At 46.5% G+C, this 27,512-nt stretch overlaps 1 protein-coding gene across 6 annotated transcripts in view; it reads left to right on the top strand.

The window, feature by feature from the left end:
• Positions 1-27,512, top strand: part of LOC106609713 (ATP-binding cassette sub-family C member 9) — an 81,336-nt gene that overhangs the window by 47,849 nt on the left and 5,975 nt on the right. For 5 of the 6 annotated variants that reach the window (XM_045722346.2, XM_082977837.1, XM_082977838.1 and 2 more), the window contains 12 exons: positions 7,639-7,708; positions 8,350-8,507; positions 8,618-8,710; positions 9,495-9,597; positions 9,841-9,951; positions 10,652-10,772; positions 19,468-19,598; positions 21,379-21,457; positions 23,315-23,423; positions 25,397-25,500; positions 25,854-25,987; positions 27,183-27,245. In XM_045722346.2, the coding sequence (XP_045578302.1) occupies positions 7,639-7,708; positions 8,350-8,507; positions 8,618-8,710; positions 9,495-9,597; positions 9,841-9,951; positions 10,652-10,772; positions 19,468-19,598; positions 21,379-21,457; positions 23,315-23,423; positions 25,397-25,500; positions 25,854-25,987; positions 27,183-27,245 (1,276 nt within the window). Of the gene's footprint in view, positions 1-7,638; positions 7,709-8,349; positions 8,508-8,617; positions 8,711-9,494; positions 9,598-9,840; positions 9,952-10,651; positions 10,773-19,467; positions 19,599-21,378; positions 21,458-23,314; positions 23,424-25,032; positions 25,106-25,396; positions 25,501-25,853; positions 25,988-27,182; positions 27,246-27,512 lie in introns of those variants that run through there. The other variant, XM_082977839.1, reaches the window with a different exon arrangement.

Here is a 27,512-nt window from a genome sequence, read left to right as displayed (position 1 = left end):
CAGGTACCCACAACACACCTCACCTATCAGGTACCTACAACACACCTCCCTATCAGGTACCCACGACACACCTCACCTATCAGGTACCCACGATACACATCACCTATCAGGTACCCACGACACACCTCACCTATCAGGTATCTAAGACATACCTCACCCATCAGGTATCTAAAACACATCTCACCTATCATGTACCCACGACACACCTCACCTATCAGGTACCCACGACACACCTCACCCATCAGGTACCCACGACATACCTCACCCATCAGGTACCCACGACACACCTCACCTATCAGGTACCCACAACACACCTCACCCATCAGGTACACACGACACACCTCACCTATAAGGTACCCACAACACAACTCACCTATCAGGTACCTACAACACACCTCACCCATCAGGTACCCACGACACCCCTCACCCATCAGGTACCCACAACACCCCTCACCTATCATGTACCCACGACACACCTCACCCATCAGGTACCCACGACACACCTCACCCATCAGGTACCCACGACATACCTCACCCATCAGGTACCCACTACACACCTCACCCATCAGGTACCTACGACACACCTCACCCATCACGTACCCACGACACACCTCACCCATCAGGTACCCACGACACACCTCACCCATCAGGTACCTAAGACACATCTCACCTATCAGGTACCTACAACACACCTCACCTATCAGGTACCCACGACACATCTCACCCATCAGGTACCCATGACACACCTCACCCATCACGTACCTACGATACACCTCACCTATCAGGTACCCATGACACACCTCACCTATCAGGTACCCACAACACCCCTCACCTATCAGGTACCCACAACACACCACACCTATCAGGTACCCACGACACACCTCACCCATCAGGTACCTACGACACACCTCACCCATCAGGTACCCACGACACACCTCACCCATCAGGTACCTACGACACACCTCACCCATCAGGTATCTAAGACACACCTCACCCATCAGGTATCTAAAACACATCTCACCTATCAGGTACCTACAACACACCTCACCTATCAGGTACCCACGACACACCTCACCTATCAGGTACCCACGACACACCTCACCTATCAGGTACCCACGATACACCTCACCTATCAGGTACCCATGACACATCTCACCTATCAGGTACCTACAACACACCTCACCTATCAGGTACCCACAACACACCTCACCTATCAGGTACCCACGACACACCTCACCCATCAGGTACCCACGACACACCTCACCCATCAGGTACCTACGACACACCTCACCCATCAGGTATCTAAGACACATCTCACCTATCAGGTACCTACAACACCTCTCACCTATCAGGTACCCACAACACACCTCACCTATCAGGTACCCACGACACCTCTCACCTATCAGGTACCCACGATACACCTCACCTATCAGGTACCCATGACACCTCTCACCTATCAGGTACCCACAACACCTCACCTATCAGGTACCTACAACACACCTCACCTATCAGGTACCTACAACACACCTCACCCATCAGGTACCCACGACACCCCTCACCCATCAGGTACCCACAACACACCTCACCTATCAGGTACCCACGACACACCTCACCCATCAGGTACGTACAACACCCCTCACCTATCAGGTACCCATGACACACCTCACCTATCAGGTACCCACGATACACCTCACCTATCAGGTACCCACGACACACCTCACCTATCAGGTACCCACGATACACCTCACCTATCAGGTACCCATGACACATCTCACCTATCAGGTACCTACAACACACCTCACCCATCAGGTACCCACGACACACCTCACCTATCAGGTACCCACAACACACCTCACCTATCAGGTACCTACAACACACCTCCCTATCAGGTACCCACGACACACCTCACCTATCAGGTACCCACGATACACATCACCTATCAGGTACCCACGACACACCTCACCTATCAGGTATCTAAGACATACCTCACCCATCAGGTATCTAAAACACATCTCACCTATCATGTACCCACGACACACCTCACCTATCAGGTACCCACGACACACCTCACCCATCAGGTACCCACGACATACCTCACCCATCAGGTACCCACGACACACCTCACCTATCAGGTACCCACAACACACCTCACCCATCAGGTACACACGACACACCTCACCTATAAGGTACCCACAACACAACTCACCTATCAGGTACCTACAACACACCTCACCCATCAGGTACCCACGACACCCCTCACCCATCAGGTACCCACAACACCCCTCACCTATCATGTACCCACGACACACCTCACCCATCAGGTACCCACGACACACCTCACCCATCAGGTACCCACGACATACCTCACCCATCAGGTACCCACTACACACCTCACCCATCAGGTACCTACGACACACCTCACCCATCACGTACCCACGACACACCTCACCCATCAGGTACCCACGACACACCTCACCCATCAGGTACCTAAGACACATCTCACCTATCAGGTACCTACAACACACCTCACCTATCAGGTACCCACGACACATCTCACCCATCAGGTACCCATGACACACCTCACCCATCACGTACCTACGATACACCTCACCTATCAGGTACCCATGACACACCTCACCTATCAGGTACCCACAACACCCCTCACCTATCAGGTACCCACAACACACCACACCTATCAGGTACCCACGACACACCTCACCCATCAGGTACCCACGACACATCTCACCTATCAGGTACCTACAACACATCTCGCCTGTCAGGTACCCACAACACACCTCACCTATCAGGTACCCACGACACACCTCACCTATCAGGTACCCACGATACACCTCACCTATCAGGTACCCATGACACACCTCACCTATCAGGTACCCACAACACACCTCACCTATCAGGTACCTACGACACACCTCACCTATCAGGTACCTGCAACACACCTCACCTATCAGGTACCCACAACACTTCTCACCTATCAGGTACCCACGACACACCTCACCTATCAGGTACCCACGATACACCTCACCTATCAGGTACCCACGATACACCTCACCTATCAGGTACCCATGACACACCTCACCTATCAGGTACCCACGACACCCCTCACCTATCAGGTACCCACAACACCTCACCTATCAGGTACCTACAACACATCTCACCTATCAGGTACCTACAACACACCTCACCCATCAGGTACCCACAACACCCCTCACCCAGCAGGTACCCACAGCACCCCTCACCTATCATGTACCCACGACACACCTCACCTATCAGGTACCCACGACACACCTCACCCATCAGGTACCTAAGACACACCTCACCCATCAGGTACCCACGACACACCTCACCTATCAGGTACCTAAGACACACCTCACCCATCAGGTACCCACGACACACCTCACCCATCAGGTACCTAAGACACATCTCACCTATCAGGTACCTACAACACACCTCACCAATCAGGTACCCACAACACACCTCACCTATCAGGTACCCACGACACACCTCACCTATCAGGTACCCACGACACATCTCACCTATCAGGTACCTACAACACACCTCACCTTTCAGGTACCCACAACACACCTCACCTATCAGGTACCTACAACACACCTCACCCATCAAGTTCCCACGACACCCCTCACCCATCAGGTACCCACGACACCCCTCACCTATCATGTACCCACGACACCTCACCCATCAGGTACCCATGACACACCTCACCCATCAGGTACCCACGACATACCTCACCCATCATGTACCCACGACACACCTCACCCATCAGGTACCCACGACACACCTCACCCATCAGGTACCCACGACATACCTCACCCATCAGGTACCCACGACACACCTCACCCATCAGGTACCTACGACACACCTCACCCATCAGGTACCCACGACACAACTCACCCATCAGGTACCTAAGACACATCTCACCTATCAGGTACCTACAACACACCTCACCCATCAGGTACCTACGACACACCTCACCCATCAGTTACCCACGACACACCTCACCCATCAGGTACCTACGACACACCTCACCCATCAGGTATCTAAGACACACCTCACCCATCAGGTATCTAAAACACATCTCACCTATCAGGTACCTACAACACACCTCACCTATCAGGTACCCACGATACACCTCACCTATCAGGTACCCACGACACACCTCACCTATCAGGTACCCACGATACACCTCACCTATCAGGTACCCATGACACATCTCACCTATCAGGTACCTACAACACACCTCACCTATCAGGTACCCACAACACACCTCACCTATCAGGTACCCACGACACACCTCACCCATCAGGTACCCACGACACACCTCACCCATCAGGTACCCACGACACACCTCACCCATCAGGTACCTACGACACACCTCACCCATCAGGTATCTAAGACACATCTCACCTATCAGGTACCTACAACACCTCTCACCTATCAGGTACCCACAACACACCTCACCTATCAGGTACCCACGACACCTCTCACCTATCAGGTACCCACGATACACCTCACCTATCAGGTACCCATGACACCTCTCACCTATCAGGTACCCACAACACACCTCACCTATCAGGTACCTACAACACACCTCACCTATCAGGTACCTACAACACACCTCACCCATCAGGTACCCACGACACCCCTCACCCATCAGGTACCCACAACACCCCTCACCTATCAGGTACCCACGACACACCTCACCCATCAGGTACCCACGACACACCTCACCCATCAGGTACGTACAACACCCCTCACCTATCAGGTACCCATGACACACCTCACCTATCAGGTACCCACGATACACCTCACCTATCAGGTACCCACGACACACCTCACCTATCAGGTACCCACGATACACCTCACCTATCAGGTACCCATGACACATCTCACCTATCAGGTACCTACAACACACCTCACCCATCAGGTACCCACGACACACCTCACCTATCAGGTACCCACAACACACCTCACCTATCAGGTACCTACAACACATCTCCCTATCAGGTACCCACGACACACCTCACCTATCAGGTACCCACGATACACATCACCTATCAGGTACCCACGACACACCTCACCTATCAGGTATCTAAGACATACCTCACCCATCAGGTATCTAAAACACATCTCACCTATCATGTACCCACGACACACCTCACCTATCAGGTACCCACGACACACCTCACCCATCAGGTACCCACGACATACCTCACCCATCAGGTACCCACGACACACCTCACCTATCAGGTACCCACAACACACCTCACCCATCAGGTACACACGACACACCTCACCTATAAGGTACCCACAACACAACTCACCTATCAGGTACCTACAACACACCTCACCCATCAGGTACCCACGACACCCCTCACCCATCAGGTACCCACAACACCCCTCACCTATCATGTACCCACGACACACCTCACCCATCAGGTACCCACGACACACCTCACCCATCAGGTACCCACGACATACCTCACCCATCAGGTACCCACTACACACCTCACCCATCAGGTACCTACGACACACCTCACCCATCACGTACCCACGACACACCTCACCCATCAGGTACCCACGACACACCTCACCCATCAGGTACCTAAGACACATCTCACCTATCAGGTACCTACAACACACCTCACCTATCAGGTACCCACGACACATCTCACCCATCAGGTACCCATGACACACCTCACCCATCACGTACCTACGATACACCTCACCTATCAGGTACCCATGACACACCTCACCTATCAGGTACCCACAACACCCCTCACCTATCAGGTACCCACAACACACCACACCTATCAGGTACCCACGACACACCTCACCCATCAGGTACCCACGACACACCTCACCCATCAGGTACCCACGACACACCTCACCCATCAGGTACCTAAGACACATCTCACCTATCAGGTACCTACAACACACCTCACCTATCAGGTACCCACAACACACCTCACCTATCAGGTACCCACGACACATCTCACCCATCAGGTACCCATGACACACCTCACCCATCACGTACCTACGACACACCTCACCCATCAGGTATCTAAGACACACCTCACCCATCAGGTATCTAAGACACACCTCGCCTATCAGATACCCACGACACACCTCACCTATCAGGTACCCACGATACATCTCACCTATCAGGTACCCATGACACACCTCACCTATCAGGTACCCACAACACCCCTCACCTATCAGGTACCCACAACACACCTCACCTATCAGGTACCTACAACACATCTCACCTATCAGGTACCTACAACACACCTCACCCATCAGGTACCCACAACACCCCTCACCCAGCAGGTACCCACAGCACCCCTCACCTATCATGTACCCACGACACACCTCACCTATCAGGTACCCACGACACACCTCACCCATCAGGTACCTAAGACACACGTCACCCATCAGGTACCTAAGACACATCTCACCTATCAGGTACCTACAACACACCTCACCTATCAGGTACCCACAACACACCTCACCTATCAGGTACCCACGACACACCTCACCTATCAGGTACCCACGACACATCTCACCTATCAGGTAACCACAACACACCTCACCTATCAGGTACCCACAACACACCTCACCTATCAGGTACCCACGACACACCTCACCCATCAGGTACCTAAGACACATCTCACCTATCAGGTACCTACAACACACCTCACCTCTCCGGTACCCACAACACACCTCACCTATCAGGTACCCACGACACATCTCACCCATCAGGTACCCATGACACACCTCACCCATCACGTACCTACGACACACCTCACCCATCAGGTATCTAAGACACACCTCGCCTATCAGATACCCACGACACACCTCACCTATCAGGTACCCACGATACATCTCACCTATCAGGTACCCATGACACACCTCACCTATCAGGTACCCACAACACCCCTCACCTATCAGGTACCCACAACACACCTCACCTATCAGGTACCTACAACACATCTCACCTATCAGGTACCTACAACACACCTCACCCATCAGGTACCCACAACACCCCTCACCCAGCAGGTACCCACAGCACACCTCACCTATCATGTACCCACGACACACCTCACCTATCAGGTACCCACGACACACCTCCCCCATCAGGTACCTAAGACACACCTCACCCATCAGGTACCTAAGACACATCTCACCTATCAGGTACCTACAACACACCTCACCTATCAGGTACCCACAACACACCTCACCTATCAGGTACCCACGACAAACCTCACCCATCAGGTGCCCACGACACACCTCACCTATCAGGTACCCACAACACCCCTCACCCATCAGGTACCCACGACACACCTCACCCATCAGGTACCCACGACACACCCCACCCATCAGGTACCCATGACACACCCCACCCATCAGGTACCCACGACACACCTCACCCACAGATTCTTATACTCTTTATGACATCATCCGTGTTTAAATAGAAGGGAACTGAATATAGTTGAACCAGAAAGAATGTGTTGAATAATTTATTAATTATAAACATTTTCACATTTTATATATTTTTCAGACTAATATTTGAAATAATATATATTTTGAATCTCTTTTCAGATTCTTTGACGTGACCCCCTTGGGCCAGATCCTGAACCGTTTCTCAGCTGACACCAACATCATAGATCAGGTGATTCTGAAAAGGATGTTCATCCTCAGTAGACTGATCTGTTGACTTATTTCAGTCAGGAGTATTAGGGTAAGTAAAGTACCCTAGCGGTTAAGAGCGTTGAGACAGTAACCAAATGGTCGCTGGTTCAAATCCACAGCCGAATAGGTGAAAACTCTGTCGATGTGCCCATGATCGAGGCACTAAACCCTAATTTCTCCTGTAAGTTGCTCTGGATAAGAATGACTGCAAAATGCCAAACATTTAAATGTTAAATGAGTACTGTGGGAATCCTCTACTCAGGAAGCTGTCATCTGTCTGATGAAGGATCTGTCTTTGGCCATGGTGTGATTGGACAGACTCCAGTGCTGCTCTCCAGCTGGGCTTGCCCTGAGTGGCCTTAAGATTACAGCTCACACAAATATTAAGAGTTTGTCAGTCATTTGCAGGCGTCAGAATTAGTCTATTGTTGAGATGAGTCCACGTCCCACGTCATTATATTACGTCCCTCAGGTGACCTCAGATCGTTAAAGAGGACGAAATTGAGGTCCAGAGCGTAGGTCAGAAATGTAGCACTGACATGATACTATCTCCTCCCTCTCTCTCTTTCTCTTCCTCTCTCTCTCTCTCTCTCTCTCTCTCTCTATCCGCCCTTTCTCCAGCACATCCCTCCTACCCTGGAGTCTTTGACCCGCTCCACTCTGCTCTGCCTGTCAGCCATCGGGGTCATAGCGTTTGTCACCCCAAGCTTCCTCATCGCTCTGATTCCTCTGGCTGTGTCCTTCTACTTTATACAGAAGTACTTCCGGGTCGCCTCAAAGTGAGTTCACTGGGCAGACCTGGTCCATTTCAGCTCAATGTAGTTTCCTTTACTTTGCTTTTCATCTCTGTTTCCACATTGTCCAGACTTTTCTTCATTTTCTCTCTCAGGGACCTTCAGGACTTAGATGACTCCACCCAGCTTCCTCTGCTCTGCCACTTCTCTGAGACTGCAGAGGGACTCACCACCATCCGAGCATTCAGGTCAGTGTACCATACACACACACACACACACACACACACACACACACACACACACACACACACACACACACACACACACACACACACACGTGTGACAGAGTGGAAATTTCGCCCAGAGCATCGTTACACAACATACTCAAGAAGCACTTATAGGTTTTTGGAAGGCAGTAACTCTGTACTTAGCCATCCGAAACTCGTTGTTGACACTGAAGGTTAATTCCTTTGCTTATATGTAATATTAGTGTGAATTAAACAACTTGAATCCCATCTAGAACTCTTCCAACCCATCCAGAACCATTCATTCATGGAGGATGGAGGATATCACAAACCCAAATCTTTCTCTTGATCCAGAATTACATGAATCCCACTCTAAACAGTTCACGAACGTTCCTCCTTTTCCCCAGAATCGTGGTAATCCAACATTAAACAGCTCTCACGGTTACTACCCCTCAGACAGCCTCTTCCTCCCTGAAGACTTCCTCATCTTGGCAGCACCGTGGCTTCTCTCTCTTTCTCTCGTGGTCCAATGTTAGATGTTAGATGTCACTTAGCTGTGTAGCAGCCATGGTCCAACTCACATCATCAGGTATGATGGTCCAGTCCTGAAACAATCCCAGTTCAGTGTTTGTCTAACGGAGGTGCTTCTATGAACCCTAACCAGGACTGGGACCTGGAGACGTGCGGGCTAACACAGTCTAGACGCCGGGTTCAAACCTGGTCACATTTTCAGATGGGAAAGAGTCTGGTAGGTATAAGCTATATTTATTTTCCATTTGTTCTTCAGACATGAATCTCGATTCAAGCAGAAGATGCTGGAGCTGACAGATACCAACAACACAGCCTACCTGTTCCTCTCTGCTGCCAACCGCTGGTTGGAGGTCAGAACGGTGAGAGAATATTCATGTCCACCATTCAACCATGACATTATTAATACCACATGGGACTATTGTAATACTAATGGTATCCTACTGAATATTCAACACAATACTCCCTGGTTTCTTATCACGCTGAGCTGCAAAATTAGAAGAAATTACTTTTTGAGATTAGAGCTAAATGCTGTGTTGAATTCACAACTTCAAATTCTCTCTCTCTCCCTCTAACTATCTTATCTGTCTCTCTTTCTCTCCCAGGACTACCTGGGTGCTGTCATTGTGCTAACAGCAGCAGTAGCCTCAATATGGAGCTCTGGCAAGAACCTTCCCTCTAGCATGGTGGGGTTAGGCCTGACCTACGCCCTTACAGTGAGTCAACGTCTCCCCAATGTCACCTAAACATGAAAATACCCACAGCACAGAAACAACGTACAGGATCAACTTCCTCAGATGAGAATCTTTTTAATAACAGGCCCTCATTCACCTGGACCTGAGTGTAGTTGTATTGCCCATTCAGACGTTTACAAGATGTCAAGGCAGCAAGTATTTAGACAAGGTATTCAGTAGACCATTTATGGAACTGTACAGAGAAGGACTGCATCAGTCACATTAATGAGAGGAGTATTGTTGCCAGTCCTTTGTAGAGAAGGGATATTTTTAATAGATGGATTGTATTCCTCTCCCACTGCCAGAAGATATGAAACAATAGAAGCTGTATTGTCCTCAGCATTTATCTTTGTTTTTACTGTAACAAAAACCCACAGTATTTTTTTCTGTAGGCTTATCACTCCTCAGAGAGCATAGCCCATCCACGACTCTTCTCTATAGCACTCTCTTCTGACTGATCAGCCTTTTATGTATTCTTCTCAACCATTAAATACCTTTGGCTAACCTCATATTGTCCAAGGCAATGGGTAAAAAAGACTCCCACTCAGACATATTACAATAATAATAATAACAATGATTATAATTAATAGTATTATTAATAGTAGTATTATGTCTATACCTAGTAATGACACTTCATAGAACACGGATGAAATAAATATTGTGTTTACCTCTCGTTACCCAGGTGACCAACTACCTGAACTGGGTGGTGAGGAACCTGGCTGACTTAGAGGTCCAGATGGCTGCTGTCAAGAAGGTCAACAGCTTCCTGAGTACAGAGTCTGAGAACTACGAAGGCTCCATGGGTAAACTAAACACACTCCCACACCAAATGCTGCTTCCCAATACCCTGGAGTCTCTTGTGACAGAAGCTGGACAGTGCCCACGCAAGATTTGGTTTAAAATAGTCAGCAGTAAATAGAACAGGGTAATGTAATCCTGCTGAAACACACAGTCAATAGAACAGGGTAATGGAATCCTGCTGAAACACACAGTCAATAGAACAGGGTAATGGAATCCTGCTGAAACACACAGTCAATAGAACAGGGTAATGGAATCCTGCTGAAACACACAGTCAATAGAACAGGGTAATGGAATCCTGCTGAAACACACAGTCAATAGAACAGGGTAATGGAATCCTGCTGAAACACACAGTCAATAGAACAGGGTAATGGAATCCTGCTGAAACACACAGTCAATAGAACAGGGTAATGGAATCCTGCTGAAACACACAGTCAATAAAACAGGGTAATGGAATCCTGCTGAAACACACAGTCAATAGAACAGGGTAATGGAATCCTGCTGAAACACACAGTCAATAGAACAGGGTAATGGAATCCTGCTGAAACACACAGTCAATAAAACAGGGTAATGGAATCCTGCTGAAACACACAGTCAATAGAACAGGGTAATGGAATCCTGCTGAAACACACAGTCAATAGAACAGGGTAATGGAATCCTGCTGAAACACACAGTCAATAGAACAGGGTAATGGAATCCTGCTGAAACACACAGTCAATAGAACAGGGTAATGGAATCCTGCTGAAACACACAGTCAATAGAACAGGGTAATGGAATCCTGCTGAAACACACAGTCAATAGAACAGGGTAATGGAATCCTGCTGAAACACACAGTCAATAGAACAGGGTAATGGAATCCTGCTGAAACACACAGTCAATAGAACAGGGTAATGGAATCCTGCTGAAACACACAGTCAATAGAACAGGGTAATGGAATCCTGCTGAAACACACAGTCAATAGAACAGGGTAATGGAATCCTGCTGAAACACACAGTCAATAGAACAGGGTAATGGAATCCTGCTGAAACACACAGTCAATAGAACAGGGTAATGGAATCCTGCTGAAACACACAGTCAATAGAACAGGGTAATGGAATCCTGCTGAAACACACAGTCAATAGAACAGGGTAATGGAATCCTGCTGAAACACACAGTCAATAGAACAGGGTATTGGAATCCTGCTGAAACACACAGTCAATAGAACAGGGTAATGGAATCCTGCTGAAACACACAGTCAATAGAACAGGGTAATGGAATCCTGCTGAAACACACAGTCAATAGAACAGGGTAATGGAATCCTGCTGAAACACACAGTCAATAGAACAGGGTAATGGAATCCTGCTGAAACACAGTCAATAGAACAGGGTAATGGAATCCTGCTGAAACACACAGTCAATAGAACAGGGTAATGGAATCCTGCTGAAACACACAGTAAATAGAACAGGGTAATGGAATCCTGCTGAAACACACAGTCAATAGAACAGGGTAATGGGATCCTGCTGAAACACACAGTCAATAGAACAGGGTAATGGAATCCTGCTGAAACACACAGTCAATAGAACAGGGTAATGGAATCCTGCTGAAACACACAGTCAATAGAACAGGGTAATGGAATCCTGCTGAAACACACAGTCAATAGAACAGGTTAATGGAATCCTGCTGAAACACACAGTCAATAGAACAGGATAATGGAATCCTGCTGAAACACAGTCAATAGAACAGGGTAATGGAATCCTGCTGAAACACACAGTCAATAGAACAGGGTAATGGAATCCTGCTGAAACACACAGTAAATAGAACAGGGTAATGGAATCCTGCTGAAACACACAGTCAATAGAACAGGGTAATGGGATCCTGCTGAAACACACAGTCAATAGAACAGGGTAATGGAATCCTGCTGAAACACACAGTCAATAGAACAGGGTAATGGGATCCTGCTGAAACACACAGTCAATAGAACAGGGTAATGGAATCCTGCTGAAACACACAGTCAATAGAACAGGGTAATGGAATCCTGCTGAAACACACAGGCAATAGAACAGGGTAATGGAATCCTGCTGAAACACACAGTCAATAGAACAGGGTAATGGAATCCTGCTGAAACACACAGTCAATAGAACAGGGTAATGGAATCCTGCTGAAACACACAGTCAATAGAACAGGGTAATGGAATCCTGCTGAAACACACAGTCAATAGAACAGGGTAATGGAATCCTGCTGAAACACACAGTCAATAGAACAGGGTAATGGAATCCTGCTGAAACACACAGTCAATAGAACAGGGTAATGGAATCCTGCTGAAACACACAGTCAATAGAACAGGGTAATGGAATCCTGCTGAAACACACAGTCAATAGAACAGGGTAATGGAATCCTGCTGAAACACACAGTCAATAGAACAGGGTCATGGAATCCTGCTGAAACACACAGTCAATAGAACAGGGTAATGGAATCCTGCTGAAACACACAGTCAATAGAACAGGGTAATGGAATCCTGCTGAAACACACAGTCAATAGAACAGGGTAATGGAATCCTGCTGAAACACACAGTCAATAGAACAGGGTAATGGAATCCTGCTGAAACACACAGTCAATAGAACAGGGTAATGGAATCCTGCTGAAACACACAGTCAATAGAACAGGGTAATGGAATCCTGCTGAAAGACACAGTCAATAGAACAGGGTAATGGAATCCTGCTGAAACACACAGTCAATAGAACAGGGTAATGGAATCCTGCTGAAACACACAGTCAATAGAACAGGGTAATGGAATCCTGCTGAAACACACAGTCAATAGGACAGGGTAATGGAATCCTGCTGAAACACACAGTCAATAGAACAGGGTAATGGAATCCTGCTGAAACACACAGTCAATAGAACAGGGTAATGGAATCCTGCTGAAACACAGTCAATAGAACAGGGTAATGGAATCCTGCTGAAACACACAGTCAATAGAACAGGGTAATGGAATCCTGCTGAAACACACAGTAAATAGAACAGGGTTATGGAATCCTGCTGAAACACACAGTCAATAGAACAGGGTAATGGAATCCTGCTGAAACACACAGTCAATAGAACAGGGTAATGGAATCCTGCTGAAACACACAGTCAATAGAACAGGGTAATGGAATCCTGCTGAAACACACAGTCAATAGAACAGGGTAATGGAATCCTGCTGAAACACACAGTCAATAGAACAGGGTATTGGAATCCTGCTGAAACACACAGTCAATAGAACAGGGTAATGGAATCCTGCTGAAACACACAGTCAATAGAACAGGGTAATGGAATCCTGCTGAAACACACAGTCAATAGAACAGGGTAATGGAATCCTGCTGAAACACACAGTCAATAGAACAGGGTAATGGAATCCTGCTGAAACACAGTCAATAGAACAGGGTAATGGAATCCTGCTGAAACACACAGTCAATAGAACAGGGTAATGGAATCCTGCTGAAACACACAGTAAATAGAACAGGGTAATGGAATCCTGCTGAAACACACAGTCAATAGAACAGGGTAATGGGATCCTGCTGAAACACACAGTCAATAGAACAGGGTAATGGAATCCTGCTGAAACACACAGTCAATAGAACAGGGTAATGGAATCCTGCTGAAACACACAGTCAATAGAACAGGGTAATGGAATCCTGCTGAAACACACAGTCAATAGAACAGGGTAATGGAATCCTGCTGAAACACACAGTCAATAGAACAGGATAATGGAATCCTGCTGAAACACAGTCAATAGAACAGGGTAATGGAATCCTGCTGAAACACACAGTCAATAGAACAGGGTAATGGAATCCTGCTGAAACACACAGTAAATAGAACAGGGTAATGGAATCCTGCTGAAACACACAGTCAATAGAACAGGGTAATGGGATCCTGCTGAAACACACAGTCAATAGAACAGGGTAATGGAATCCTGCTGAAACACACAGTCAATAGAACAGGGTAATGGGATCCTGCTGAAACACACAGTCAATAGAACAGGGTAATGGAATCCTGCTGAAACACACAGTCAATAGAACAGGGTAATGGAATCCTGCTGAAACACACAGGCAATAGAACAGGGTAATGGAATCCTGCTGAAACACACAGTCAATAGAACAGGGTAATGGAATCCTGCTGAAACACACAGTCAATAGAACAGGGTAATGGAATCCTGCTGAAACACACAGTCAATAGAACAGTGTAATGGAATCCTGCTGAAACACACAGTCAATAGAACAGGGTAATGGAATCCTGCTGAAACACACAGTCAATAGAATAGGGTAATGGAATCCTGCTGAAACACACAGTCAATAGAACAGGGTAATGGAATCCTGCTGAAACACACAGTCAATAGAACAGGGTAATGGAATCCTGCTGAAACACACAGTCAATAGAACAGGGTAATGGAATCCTGCTGAAACACACAGTCAATAGAACAGGGAAATGGAATCCTGCTGAAACACACAGTCAATAGAACAGGGTAATGGAATCCTGCTGAAACACACAGTCAATAGAACAGGGTAGTGGAATCCTGCTGAAACACACAGTAAATAGAACAGGGTAATGGAATCCTGCTGAAACACACAGTCAATAGAACAGGGTAATGGAATCCTGCTGAAACACACAGTCAATAGAACAGGGTAATGGCATCCTGCTGAAACACACAGTCAATAGAACAGGGTAATGGAATCCTGCTGAAACACACAGTCAATAGAACAGGGTAATGGAATCCTGCTGAAACACACAGTAAATAGATCAGGGTAATGGAATCCTGCTGAAACACACAGTCAATAGAACAGCGTAATGGGATCCTGCTGAAACACACAGTCAATAGAACAGGGTAATGGAATCCTGCTGAAACACACAGTCAATAGAACAGGGTAATGGAATCCTGCTGAAACACACAGTCAATAGAACAGGGTAATGGAATCCTGCTGAAACACACAGTCAATAGAACAGGGTAATGGAATCCTGCTGAGACACACAGTCAATAGAACAGGGTATTGGAATCCTGCTGAAACACACAGTCAATAGAACAGGGTAATGGAATCCTGCTGAAACACACAGTCAATAGAACAGGGAAATGGAATCCTGCTGAAACACACAGTCAATAGAACAGGGTAATGGAATCCTGCTGAAACACACAGTCAATAGAACAGGGTAATGGAATCCTGCTGAAACACAGTCAATAGAACAGGGTAATGGAATCCTGCTGAAACACACAGTCAATAGAACAGGGTAATGGAATCCTGCTGAAACACACAGTAAATAGAACAGGGTAATGGAATCCTGCTGAAACACACAGTCAATAGAACAGGGTAATGGGATCCTGCTGAAACACACAGTCAATAGAACAGGGTAATGGAATCCTGCTGAAACACACAGTCAATAGAACAGGGTAATGGGATCCTGCTGAAACACACAGTCAATAGAACAGGGTAATGGAATCCTGCTGAAACACACAGTCAATAGAACAGGGTAATGGAATCCTGCTGAAACACACAGGCAATAGAACAGGGTAATGGAATCCTGCTGAAACACACAGTCAATAGAACAGGGTAATGGAATCCTGCTGAAACACACAGTCAATAGAACAGGGTAATGGAATCCTGCTGAAACACACAGTCAATAGAACAGGGTAATGGAATCCTGCTGAAACACACAGTCAATAGAACAGGGTAATGGAATCCTGCTGAAACACACAGTCAATAGAATAGGGTAATGGAATCCTGCTGAAACACACAGTCAATAGAACAGGGCAATGGAATCCTGCTGAAACACACAGTCAATAGAACTGGGTAATGGAATCCTGCTGAAACACACAGTCAATAGAACAGGGTAATGGAATCCTGCTGAAACACACAGTCAATAGAACAGGGTAATGGAATCCTGCTGAAACACAGTCAATAGAACAGGGTAATGGAATCCTGCTGAAACACACAGTCAATAGAACAGGGTAATGGAATCCTGCTGAAACACACAGTAAATAGAACAGGGTAATGGAATCCTGCTGAAACACACAGTCAATAGAACAGGGTAATGGGATCCTGCTGAAACACACAGTCAATAGAACAGGGTAATGGAATCCTGCTGAAACACGCAGTCAATAGAACAGGGTAATGGGATCCTGCTGAAACACGCAGTCAATAGAACAGGGTAATGGAATCCTGCTGAAACACGCAGTCAATAGAACAGGGTAATGGAATCCTGCTGAAACACGCAGTCAATAGAACAGGGTAATGGAATCCTGCTGAAACACGCAGTCAATAGAACAGGGTAATGGAATCCTGCTGAAACACGCAGTCAATAGAACAGGGTAATGGAATCCTGCTGAAACACGCAGTCAATAGAACAGGGTAATGGAATCCTGCTGAAACACGCAGTCAATAGAACAGGGTAATGGAATCCTGCTGAAACACACAGTCAATAGAACAGGGTAGTGGAATCCTGCTGAAACACACAGTAAATAGAACAGGGTAATGGAATCCTGCTGAAACACACAGTCAATAGAACAGGGTAATGGAATCCTGCTGAAACACACAGCCAATAGAACAGGGTAATGGAATCCGGCTGAAACACAGTCAATAGAACAGCGTAATGGAATCCTGCTGAAACACACAGTCAATAGACAGGGTAATGGAATCCTGCTGAAACACAAAGTCAATAGAACAGGGTAATGGAATCCTGCTGAAACACACAGTTCCAAATATGATCATCATCTCTGCTCACGCTATTTGAAAAGTTCCTCACAAAATGAAAACCATAGATGTTCAACTAAGCACTCTCCCATGACAGACTGTAGCTGGCCAGTGTGCTGCACAATTTGGTTCTGTGTTCCGAGATCAAATAAAATAAAATACAATTGTATTTGTCACATGCGCTGAATACAACAGGTGTAGACTTTACAGTGAATTGCTCACTTTCAAGCCCTTAACCAACAATGCAGTTAAGAAGAATACCTACAAAAATAAGAAATAAAAGTAACAAATAATTAAAGAGCAGCAGTAAAATAGCAATAGCGAGGCTATATACAGATTAAGTATATAGCAAAGGGGCAGCAGGTAGCCTAGTGGTTAGAGTGTTGGACTTATAACTGAAATGTTGCAAGATCGAATCCCCGAGCTGTCAAGGTAAAAATCTGTCGTTCTGCCCCTGAACAAGGCAGTTAACCCACTGTTCCTAGGCCGTCATTATAAATAAGAATTTGTTCTTAACTGATTTAAATACAGGTAAAATAAAAATAAATGTAAAAAAGTAAGCACTGATTGAAGCTTCCATTTATCAAGTGTCAACTCCAACATGTAACAGTGAGGATGGCTCAACATAGTCTACACATCTATAAGGACTATATTTAAAAATCCATGGCAATAGAACAGTCAACCACACATGGCAACAATCTGACAGCATGGTAATGTCTTCAGATTTGCAGTGTGGGGCAGAACGACTTGACACAGACAGTGTTTCTCCTCCTGAATTCCAACATCATTTCTCTAGTGAGTCTCTGTGGAGTTTACAATAGTCCCGTTACGGGTCTCCTTCCAAAGCAGCATCGAAGTTTAAGTAATGTGCTGTTGCCATGGCGATGTTAAAAAAGAAGAGAAGGGGTCATGTCTCTTGGGGGAGGAAGATAAGAGGGCTAGAACTAAGGGAGGAGGAGGGGGGAGAGAGTTGTTGAGGAACAACTAGGAGGTGAGATTGAAGAGGGAGGAGAGGAGAAGGAGGAGCAGGGGGGAGAGAGTTCATGAGGAGGAAGAGATGGATGAGAGGGAGGATAGAGTCCCCCATCTCTAGAGCCGTGGCCCTGCTAGAGTCCTGTGGTTAAAGAACCCCTGCCAGAGTGGGCTGTCCTCCTACACTGTGACGTAATGGAAAGTTTGGCTCTGATAGCAATACAACGATAATGAGTGGAGCTTGTCCAAGCAACGAGCTGTCATCTTGCCCTGTTTTATCATCCTTCCCTTTGATTCATTTAGTCCTTTTGTTTCCTCTGTGTCCGTTCGAAGCCCTTAAGTCATGAGGAGAAAACCACCAACCCTTATTTTAAGGACTGCATGCATGGTTTTAGCTGTAAAACACAGACTACTTTTGAAGTAGCCAAATGCTGCAGTCTAAACAGACCAGAGCCTGGTCACAGTAGGAAGAGTGGTCCTGAGTAGCACTTAGGGCACCACCTTTGACAAAGAGACCTCTGTTTACTGCATCGTCAGTTGTGTGACTGTCCCCAAATTCACTACTGTATGACTGTCCTGGATGTCCTACTGTATGACTGTGCTGGATGTCCTACTGTATGACTGTCCTGGATGTCCTACTGTATGACTGTCCTGGATGTCCTACTGTATGACTGTCCTGGATGTCCTACTGTATGACTGTGCTGGATGTCCTACTGTATGACTGTCCTGGATGTCCTACTGTATGACTGTCCTGGATGTCCTACTGTATGACTGTCCTGGATGTCCTACTGTATGACTGTGCTGGATGTCCTACTGTATGACTGTCCTGGATGTCCTACTGTATGACTGTCCTGGATGTCCTACTGTATGACTGTCCTGGATGTCCTACTGTATGACTGTGCTGGATGTTCTACTGTATGTGTTATTGTGCCAAGGAAAAGCTGCTAGCCCTAGTTATTGTGTGTGATCACAGTATATAATTACACATCACATTCATGTTTTGTTAATGGTGGACTATATGTGTTCTTTCCAGATACCTCCCAGGTCCCCGAGGACTGGCCCCAGCATGGAGAGATAAAGATCCAGGATCTGTGTGTCCGTTACGACCCCCTTCTGAAGCCTGTCCTCAAACACGTTAATGCCTACATCAACCCTGGACAGAAGGTAAGTAACAGCCCTATGTCTTAACGCAACTGTGAGACGGCACATTGTTGCTGTAGCTTCAATAAAGATCACATTTAGGGAGCTAAGCAACCCTGGACAGAAGTCACACCCGCTCACAGAGCCCTCCGTTAACGCAACTGTGACTTCACGCGTTGTTCCTGACTATATCGCTGAATAATGATCACATTTGAACGCAATGAAAGCAGTGAAAAGCAAGTGGACGTTTACTTTCTGTTTGAATCACAGCCCTGTGCCTAAACTCAACTGTGACTTGACACATAGTGAAGAAACGTACTAGTTGGTCGCGGCGACTCCGTATGGCATGCGTCTTCCAGCTTTCGGCACACACATGTCCGTTCTCTCAGGGCAGTGTTACTGTACCTCAGCAGACTCCTGCTATCTGACCTGACTGATGAGGCTGCTTCACTTCTGCTGTGAGGAGCCTGAATGCAGATACACAGGTAGAGAGAGATACCCAGTCCAGAGCAGAGAATCAGAGATACAGAGCTACTAGAACTCCTTCTCAGACCGTGTTCTTCAGTCCTGGTCCTAGAGAGACACGGGTTGTGCAGGCTTTTGATCCAGCCCAGTACCAACACACCACATGAGGTTGGTGGCACCTTAATTGAGGAGAACGGGCTGTTGGTAATGGCTGGAGCGGAACAGGTAGAATGGTATCAAATACATCAAACACATGGTTTGATGCCATTCCATTGACTCCATTCCAGACATTATTATGAGCCGTCCTCCCCTCAGCAGCCTCCACTGCAACACACATTATTCAACTGATTGAGTAGTTGAATCAGGTGTGTTAGTTGATGCTGGGCTGGAACAATAGCCAGGACTGAAGTAGGTGTTCTACTATCTCTCTTTGACTCCGTGCTCTGTAAGCAGGGCTGGATATTACGTATGTCTCTATCTGTGTGAGTGCTCTGTAAGCAGGGCTGGATATTAGGTATCTCTCTATCTGTATCTGTGAGTGTTTTATAAGCAAGGCTGGATATTAGGTATCTCTCTATCTGTGTATTTGTGAGTGTTTTATAAGCAAGGCTGGATATTAGGTATCTCTCTATCTGTGTATCTGTGAGTGTTTTATAAGCAGGGCTGGTTAATATGTGTCTCTATATCTGTGTATCAGTAACTGTGTCTTATAACCATTCCAGGGCTGGATATTATGTCTGGAAGAGTATGATGAGTTTAGTGTCTCCTGCTGAGCCTCAATTTCTACAACCACCCTGTATTCCCCTTTTAATCTGACTCAGTTTAGGTATCCCATTAATCCTCATATACTCAAACATGTTAAATCTGGGGATATAAACCCTTAGTAGAGAGGCCTGGCTGTGTGTGTGGCTGTGTGTGTGTGGTGTCTTTGACCCAATGAGAGAAAACGTGAGTGTGGAACTGTGTAATTCGGTCCAGATCTAAGAATAGTAATGTACTGTGGTTGAGTGTGAGGCTGACCGCGTGTTTATGGGTAGCTCCATTTTATACAGTAAGTACACTGTAAAAAATACAATCCTGTTGTTTTTAAGGTCATTTACTGGCAGCCATTTACGTGTTAGTTACTGAAAAAAAGGGACACTATGTTACTGTAAACTTTACAGTAATGTACTGTTAAACAAAAGTTTCTGTAGGACTCTTGAGTTTTACCTTGTGAGGAAAAACTCCTAGTCCTGTTCATGAGAGTAGAGGGCCAAGCTGACAGATTGTGTCTCCCACTGGCGTGTAATGACTGTTTAATAACTAATCAATCCCCTCTTTCTCCCTCTCCTCTCTCTAGGTGGGCATCTGTGGACGCACAGGAAGTGGAAAGTCCTCCCTCTCTCTGGCCTTCTTCAATATGGTGGACGTGTTTGAAGGTTAGTCTGTCTCTCCTGTGATTCAGGTGTAGAAGGCCTCTGAAGCTGTGGACAGGAGCCTTGATGCTCAGACCTGGCACTCGTTACACAGCTCCCTCAAAGTGACTGTCTGGTTTTACTTTACAGTAGATTGAAAGAAGTGGTTGTACAAAACCCTCTCACAGTCCTCCTCACAGTCCTCCTCATAGTCCTCCTCACAGTCCTCCTCACAGTCCTCCTCATAGTCCTCCTCACAGTCCTCCTCACAGTCCTCCTCACAGTCCTCCTCATAGTCCTCCTCACAGTCCTCCTCACAGGCCCTCCTCACAGTCCTCCTCACAGTCCTCCTCACAGGCCCTCCTCACAGTCCTCCTCACAGTCCTCCTCACAGTCCTCCTCATAGTCCTCCTCACAGTCCTCCTCACAGGCCCTCCTCACAGTCCTCCTCACAGTCCTCCTCATAGTCCTCCTCACAGTCCTCCTCACAGGCCCTCCTCACAGTCCTCCTCACAGTCCTCCTCTTCCTTGACCTTCCTGTCCCAAAGTGCCCTTTCAAAAGTCAGAGGGAGGCTGATGTTATAATATGGTCGTTAGTTTGAGTGGAGCTGTGTTTATTCTCATCTGATAAAGGGAAATAGGTCCTCTGCTGAAATCCATAGCCTCCTTTTAGTTTCCTCTGTTTACACAGTACGGCCCTGTGGTCACTGTCATCCTGACATCCTATGATGATGTCATATTTAGTTGTCCTTTGTACACAACTTTCTGCAGGGGGCCTGTTATTGTTAGTATGCATATCTCCAGCCTCTGGCCAAATGTCATAAATAGAATAATCAAAACATAATGTTCTGGATTTATTTTCCAACGTTGAAGATCAGTTTGTCAGAATCCACTGATAAACAATCATAGGATAATATTCAGATTTTACTCTGTCTGAATAATCTTTGTATTTACACCGCTCCTACTCAGCCAAGTCAGACAAACCTATCTTTCACCAAACCCAACAATACATGCTCTCTTTCCACACGAGCACTGCTGCCGCAGACAAATGTATTTTACTTAACAATGAATTAAGACACATATTTGTTCCCAGTGTCCCCTTATAAAGGCAGAGGGAGCGAGCTTGAACACTACGATGTTGACTGTAGTCGTACTAATAGACTCACCAGTGGACATTCTTGGGAAGATAATGTCCCCAGAAATAGACTAAATAAATAGAGTAGAAACATGAAATATGTTCAGTGAGTAATGATAATAAATGTGATGTTCAGTTTACTTGTGTATTCTCCTACAATATACAGAACAGAATGGCATCAACAACCAGACCATATATGCTTTGATGCTCTCTCTCTCTTTCTGTATCTCTCGCCCTCTCTCTGTCTGTATCGCTCTCTTTCGCTCGCTCTTTATCTATCTCTCTCTTTGTCTGTATCTCTCTCTCTGTCTGTATCTCTCTCTGTCTGTATCTCTCTCTATCTGTATCTATCTCTCTGTCTGTGTATCTCTCTCTCTCTGTCTGTATCTCTCTCTCTCTCTCTCTCTGTCTCTCTCTCTCTCTCTGTCTTTCTCACTCTCTGTCTCTCTCTCTCTCTGTCTCTCTCTCTGTCTCTCTGTCTGTATCTCTCTCTCTGTCTCTCTCTCTGTCTCTCTCTCTCTCTGTCCTCTGTCTCTCTCTGTCTCTCTCTGTATCTGTCTCTCTCTGTATCTGTCTCTCTCTCTCTCTCTCTGTCTCTCTCTGTATCTGTCTCTGTCTCTCTCTCTCTCTCTCTGTCTCTCTGTCTGTATCTCTCTCTGTCTCTGTCTCTCTCTCTCTCTCTGTCTCTCGGTCTGTCTCTCTCTGTCTCTCTCTGTCTCTCTCTGTATCTCTGCATCTCCTCTCAGGGCAGATCATCATTGATGGTATAGACATCTGTAAGTTGCCCCTTCAGACCCTGAGGTCTCGTCTGTCCATCATCCTCCAGGACCCGGTGCTGTTCAGCGGATCCATCCGGTACGTCGGCTACGTGTAGAACCTTAGAATGTTAGAACACTTACCAGGACACTGTACGTGCAGTGAAGAACCAGGTGTGTGTGCGTCTGTGTGAGAGCCAGTCAGTGTGTGTGTGAGCCAGTGTGTACTTGCAGAACGTTAGAACCAAGATACTGGGTCAGCACCACGTGCTCTGGCTGCTGACAATCACAGACATGCACACAAGAACTCGCCCGGAAGCTGACATAAGAGACACATTATTGCGAGCACACACACACACACACACACACACTCACACACACACTCACACACACACACACACACACACACACACACACACACACACACACACACACACACACACACACACACACCACACACACACACACACACACACACACACACACACACACACACACACACACACCCCCCCCCCCCCCCCCCTCTCACACACACACACAGAGGCAGTGAAGGATCCAGTGTAACACAAGCAGACAAGGCCAATAAACAGTAACTTCCTCATGTCTCTCAGTGGAGAAATAGATCAGTAAATTATAATCAACGTATAATCAATGTATAATCAATGTATAATCAATGGATAATCAATGTATAATCAATGCCACCTTTGTTTACACACAGCGACTGCCATGAGGACTACAGTGTTGTGGTTTAGGAAGTTGAACAGATAACCGTCTGCCAACACACGGGTAGAAAACAACTTTAGTGTTCTATGATATATTGTTCAGAAGACAATAACAGAACAGTAACAGTGGGCCTAATTCAGTTTACTTTATGAAGTAAAAATGAAGCTATACAAATGTTTGGTTAAAATATGAAACTCCTCAGCAGATGTCATGAAAGTTCATCCCGCTCCCAGGACATTGGATAGTCTCTCTCTCTCTCTCTCTGCTCTCTCTCTCTCTCTGCTCTCTCTCTCTCTCTCTCTCTCTCTGCTCTCTCTCTCTCTCTCTCTCTCTCTCTCTGCTCTCTCTCTCTCTCTCTCTCTCTCTCTCTCTCTAGTGCCACAGCTTGAAGATGTTTGGAGTATTAGCAGATAACTGAGCTGCTGTGTTTGTTATAAAACACAAAGAGCCTGTGGTGTTTATTTAGAAAGACGTTCTCGTCCCGATAAGAAATAACAACCCATCCAATGTGGCAGTAAGTGAGAGGACCGTGCGCTGAGCCAGCCCGTTGCCATGGCGATGTTTCCATGAACAGAGGCCTTGGGTGATTGGTCCTACAATAACAGTGTGTCGATTGCAGTTAGAGCTACTATAGATGCCTCACCATGGTTAACAATTGCCACATCATTAGACCCAGTGGAACAGTTGTAGTACGAGATAGTGTGGCAGTGAGTGAGGATTCCCTCTGGCTTTGTGCTGCGGGAGTTTTAGCTAAGAGGATGGGCCCCAGTCCAAACACTGGGCCATTGCCTGTTATGGTCATCCACAGACAGTAGTGGGTTCTCTCCTCCCTTCCTCTCTCTCTCTCTCTCTGTCTCTCTCTCTGTCCCTCTCTGTCTCTCTCTCTGTCCCTCTCTCCGTCGCTCTCTCCGTCCCTCTCTCTGTCTCTCTCTGTCTCTCTCTGTATTTCAGAGAGTACCTGTACTGATGTAATGTCTCCCTGGCAGGTTTAACCTGGACCCAGATAGTACCTGTACTGATATAATGTCTCCCTGGCAGGTTTAACCTGGACCCAGATAGTACCTGTACTGATATAATGTCTCCCTGGCAGGTTTAACCTGGACCCAGATAGTACCTGAACTGATATAATGTATCCCTGGCAGGTTTAACCTGGACCCAGAGAGTAGCTGTACTGATGTAATGTCTCCCTGGCAGGTTTAACCTGGACCCAGATAGTACCTGTACTGATGTAATGTCTCCCTGGCAGGTTTAACCTGGACCCAGATAGTACCTGAACTGATGTAATGTCTCCCTGGCAGGTTTAACCTGGACCCAGATAGTACCTGTACTGATGTAATGTCTCCCTGGCAGGTTTAACCTGGACCCAGAGCGTACCTGTACTGATGACAGACTGTGGGAGGCGCTAGAAATCGCCCAGCTGAAGAACATGGTCAAAGCCCTAACTGGGGGACTGGGTATGTGTCTGTCTGTCTGTCTGTCTGTCTGTCTGTCTGTCTGTCTGTCTGTCTGTCTGTCTGTCTGCCTGCCTGCCTGCCTGCCTGCCTGCCTGCCTGCCTGTCTGTCTGTCTGTCTGTCTGTCTGTCTGTCTGTCTGTCTGTCTGTCTGTCTGTCTGTCTGCCTGCCTGCCTGCCTGCCTGCCTGCCTGCCTGCCTGTCTGTCTGTCTGTCACACAATCTGGCCACCTCCAACCACACAATCTTTGGGAAAGCATATTGGAGGGAAAAACTAATCAGAGAGTATGCTGCTAAAATGTGAGATTTCAGAAAGACGATTGCCTTAATAACAAGTGTGTGTGTGTGTGTTCCAGACGCGGTGGTGACAGAGGGAGGGGAGAACTTCAGTGTGGGTCAGAGGCAGTTGTTCTGTCTGGCCAGAGCCTTCGTCAGGAAGAGCTCCATCCTCATTATGGACGAAGCTACTGCATCCATCGACATGGCAACGGTGAGCTCACACACCCTAACAGCCATGTACCCTCCATCACTAGCTCTTTAGTGACATTATGATCAGATGTTTCATTTTCTGCTCTTTCATTTTTTACAGACAGATCTATGACATTACTTTCACCTCATATGGGTACAAACATAAAGCACAAGTATAATGTCAGATACATTATAAAAACACAAACCAGACATCTTTATATTTGTCCTCCTATTACGCGTTTATTATTTGAGTTGCCAGGGTTACATATGACATTCATTATTGAGCCCTGTACATAGAGGTTTGGTCAATAGCAGAACACATGTCCATGTATTTCAACCAGCCACATACTCTTCATTAGGCCACCAGTTTGGAAATGAAGCACTGATTTCCAGTAAAGCCTGAATCCTTAGTTGCTATATCCATTTTTGGACTTATAAATGATATGTAGCCATTGATTCTTAAAGAACATAACTGATAAATGCCTCATGAGCTCAGTTCAACTGTCGTACCCCATCAGAACCCAAAATATAACCTTGTTTTACTCCAATGTTTGTAAACGATGTAAATGTAAACAAACACTGTATAGCCTCAAAACATGTTTACAACTATAATGTTGATATCATGGATGGTCAGTCCTTGCGTCCACAGCTCTGTCTATGTATTTGAGAGGGATTCCATTCTCCAGCCCCATCCTGAGGCTGGGAGAACACGTTGTTATTGTTTCAATTAAGGATTCTATCTTTAGGGGCAGTTTTGTTGCGATTGTTGCGCAACAGTGAGGACCGTCACTCTCCTCCAGCCTCTCAGGTTTCAGTCCGGAGGCATGCATAGTTCATAGCTCCAATCCCTGGCAGTTTATATATAAATTACTGGCAGTTTAAATATAGAGTGTGCGACTCTCTTTATTTGATTTTTTATAGGGACAAGCAGGCCAACATCAATCTGAGGTCATTACGGTCACAGCCGTAGCATTAACCTTTGACCCTGACAGGTACACTCTATCAAACTACCATCACACTGATGCAGACAGCGAAGAGGGGACAGCACTCACAGTGTAGTGACATTGCTGTGGAGTGTATATGGCTGTATCTAAGATTGTGCTCCAAGTGACACACTATTCCCTATAAAGTGGACTAAGAGCCATAGGGCTCTTGTCAAAAGTAGTGCACTATGAAAGGAAAAGAGCTGACCTACATGTCATTTCTCACCCCTATAGGAGAATGTGTTACAGAAGGTGGTGATGACAGCCTTCGCCGACCGAACAGTCGTCACTATTGCAGTAAGTCTGTAACAGCCTGTAGGTCATTAGGTAGAAAGGTCAGATCTAGAAGTTATTCTCTGTATAGATGTGGAGACTCCTCTCGCTCTGCTCTCTCTCTCTATGGATCAATCATTGGAGAAAGCATAGAGACTAGGACTAGCTGATTTCTCCTAGCTTTTAGATTTCCTCCTCTCCTTCATCCTATCTTTCCAATGTCTCCTGTTTCATCATACTGTACCTCTGCTTCTCATATCTCCAAATGCTTCTCACGCCTCCAAATGCATT

This window comes from Salmo salar, chromosome 07 (genome assembly GCF_965601325.2).
Source record: "Salmo salar chromosome 07, fSalSal1, whole genome shotgun sequence".
NCBI classification, from domain to species: Eukaryota; Metazoa; Chordata; class Actinopteri; order Salmoniformes; family Salmonidae; genus Salmo; species Salmo salar.
This window is presented reverse-complemented; position numbering and strand designations above follow the sequence as displayed.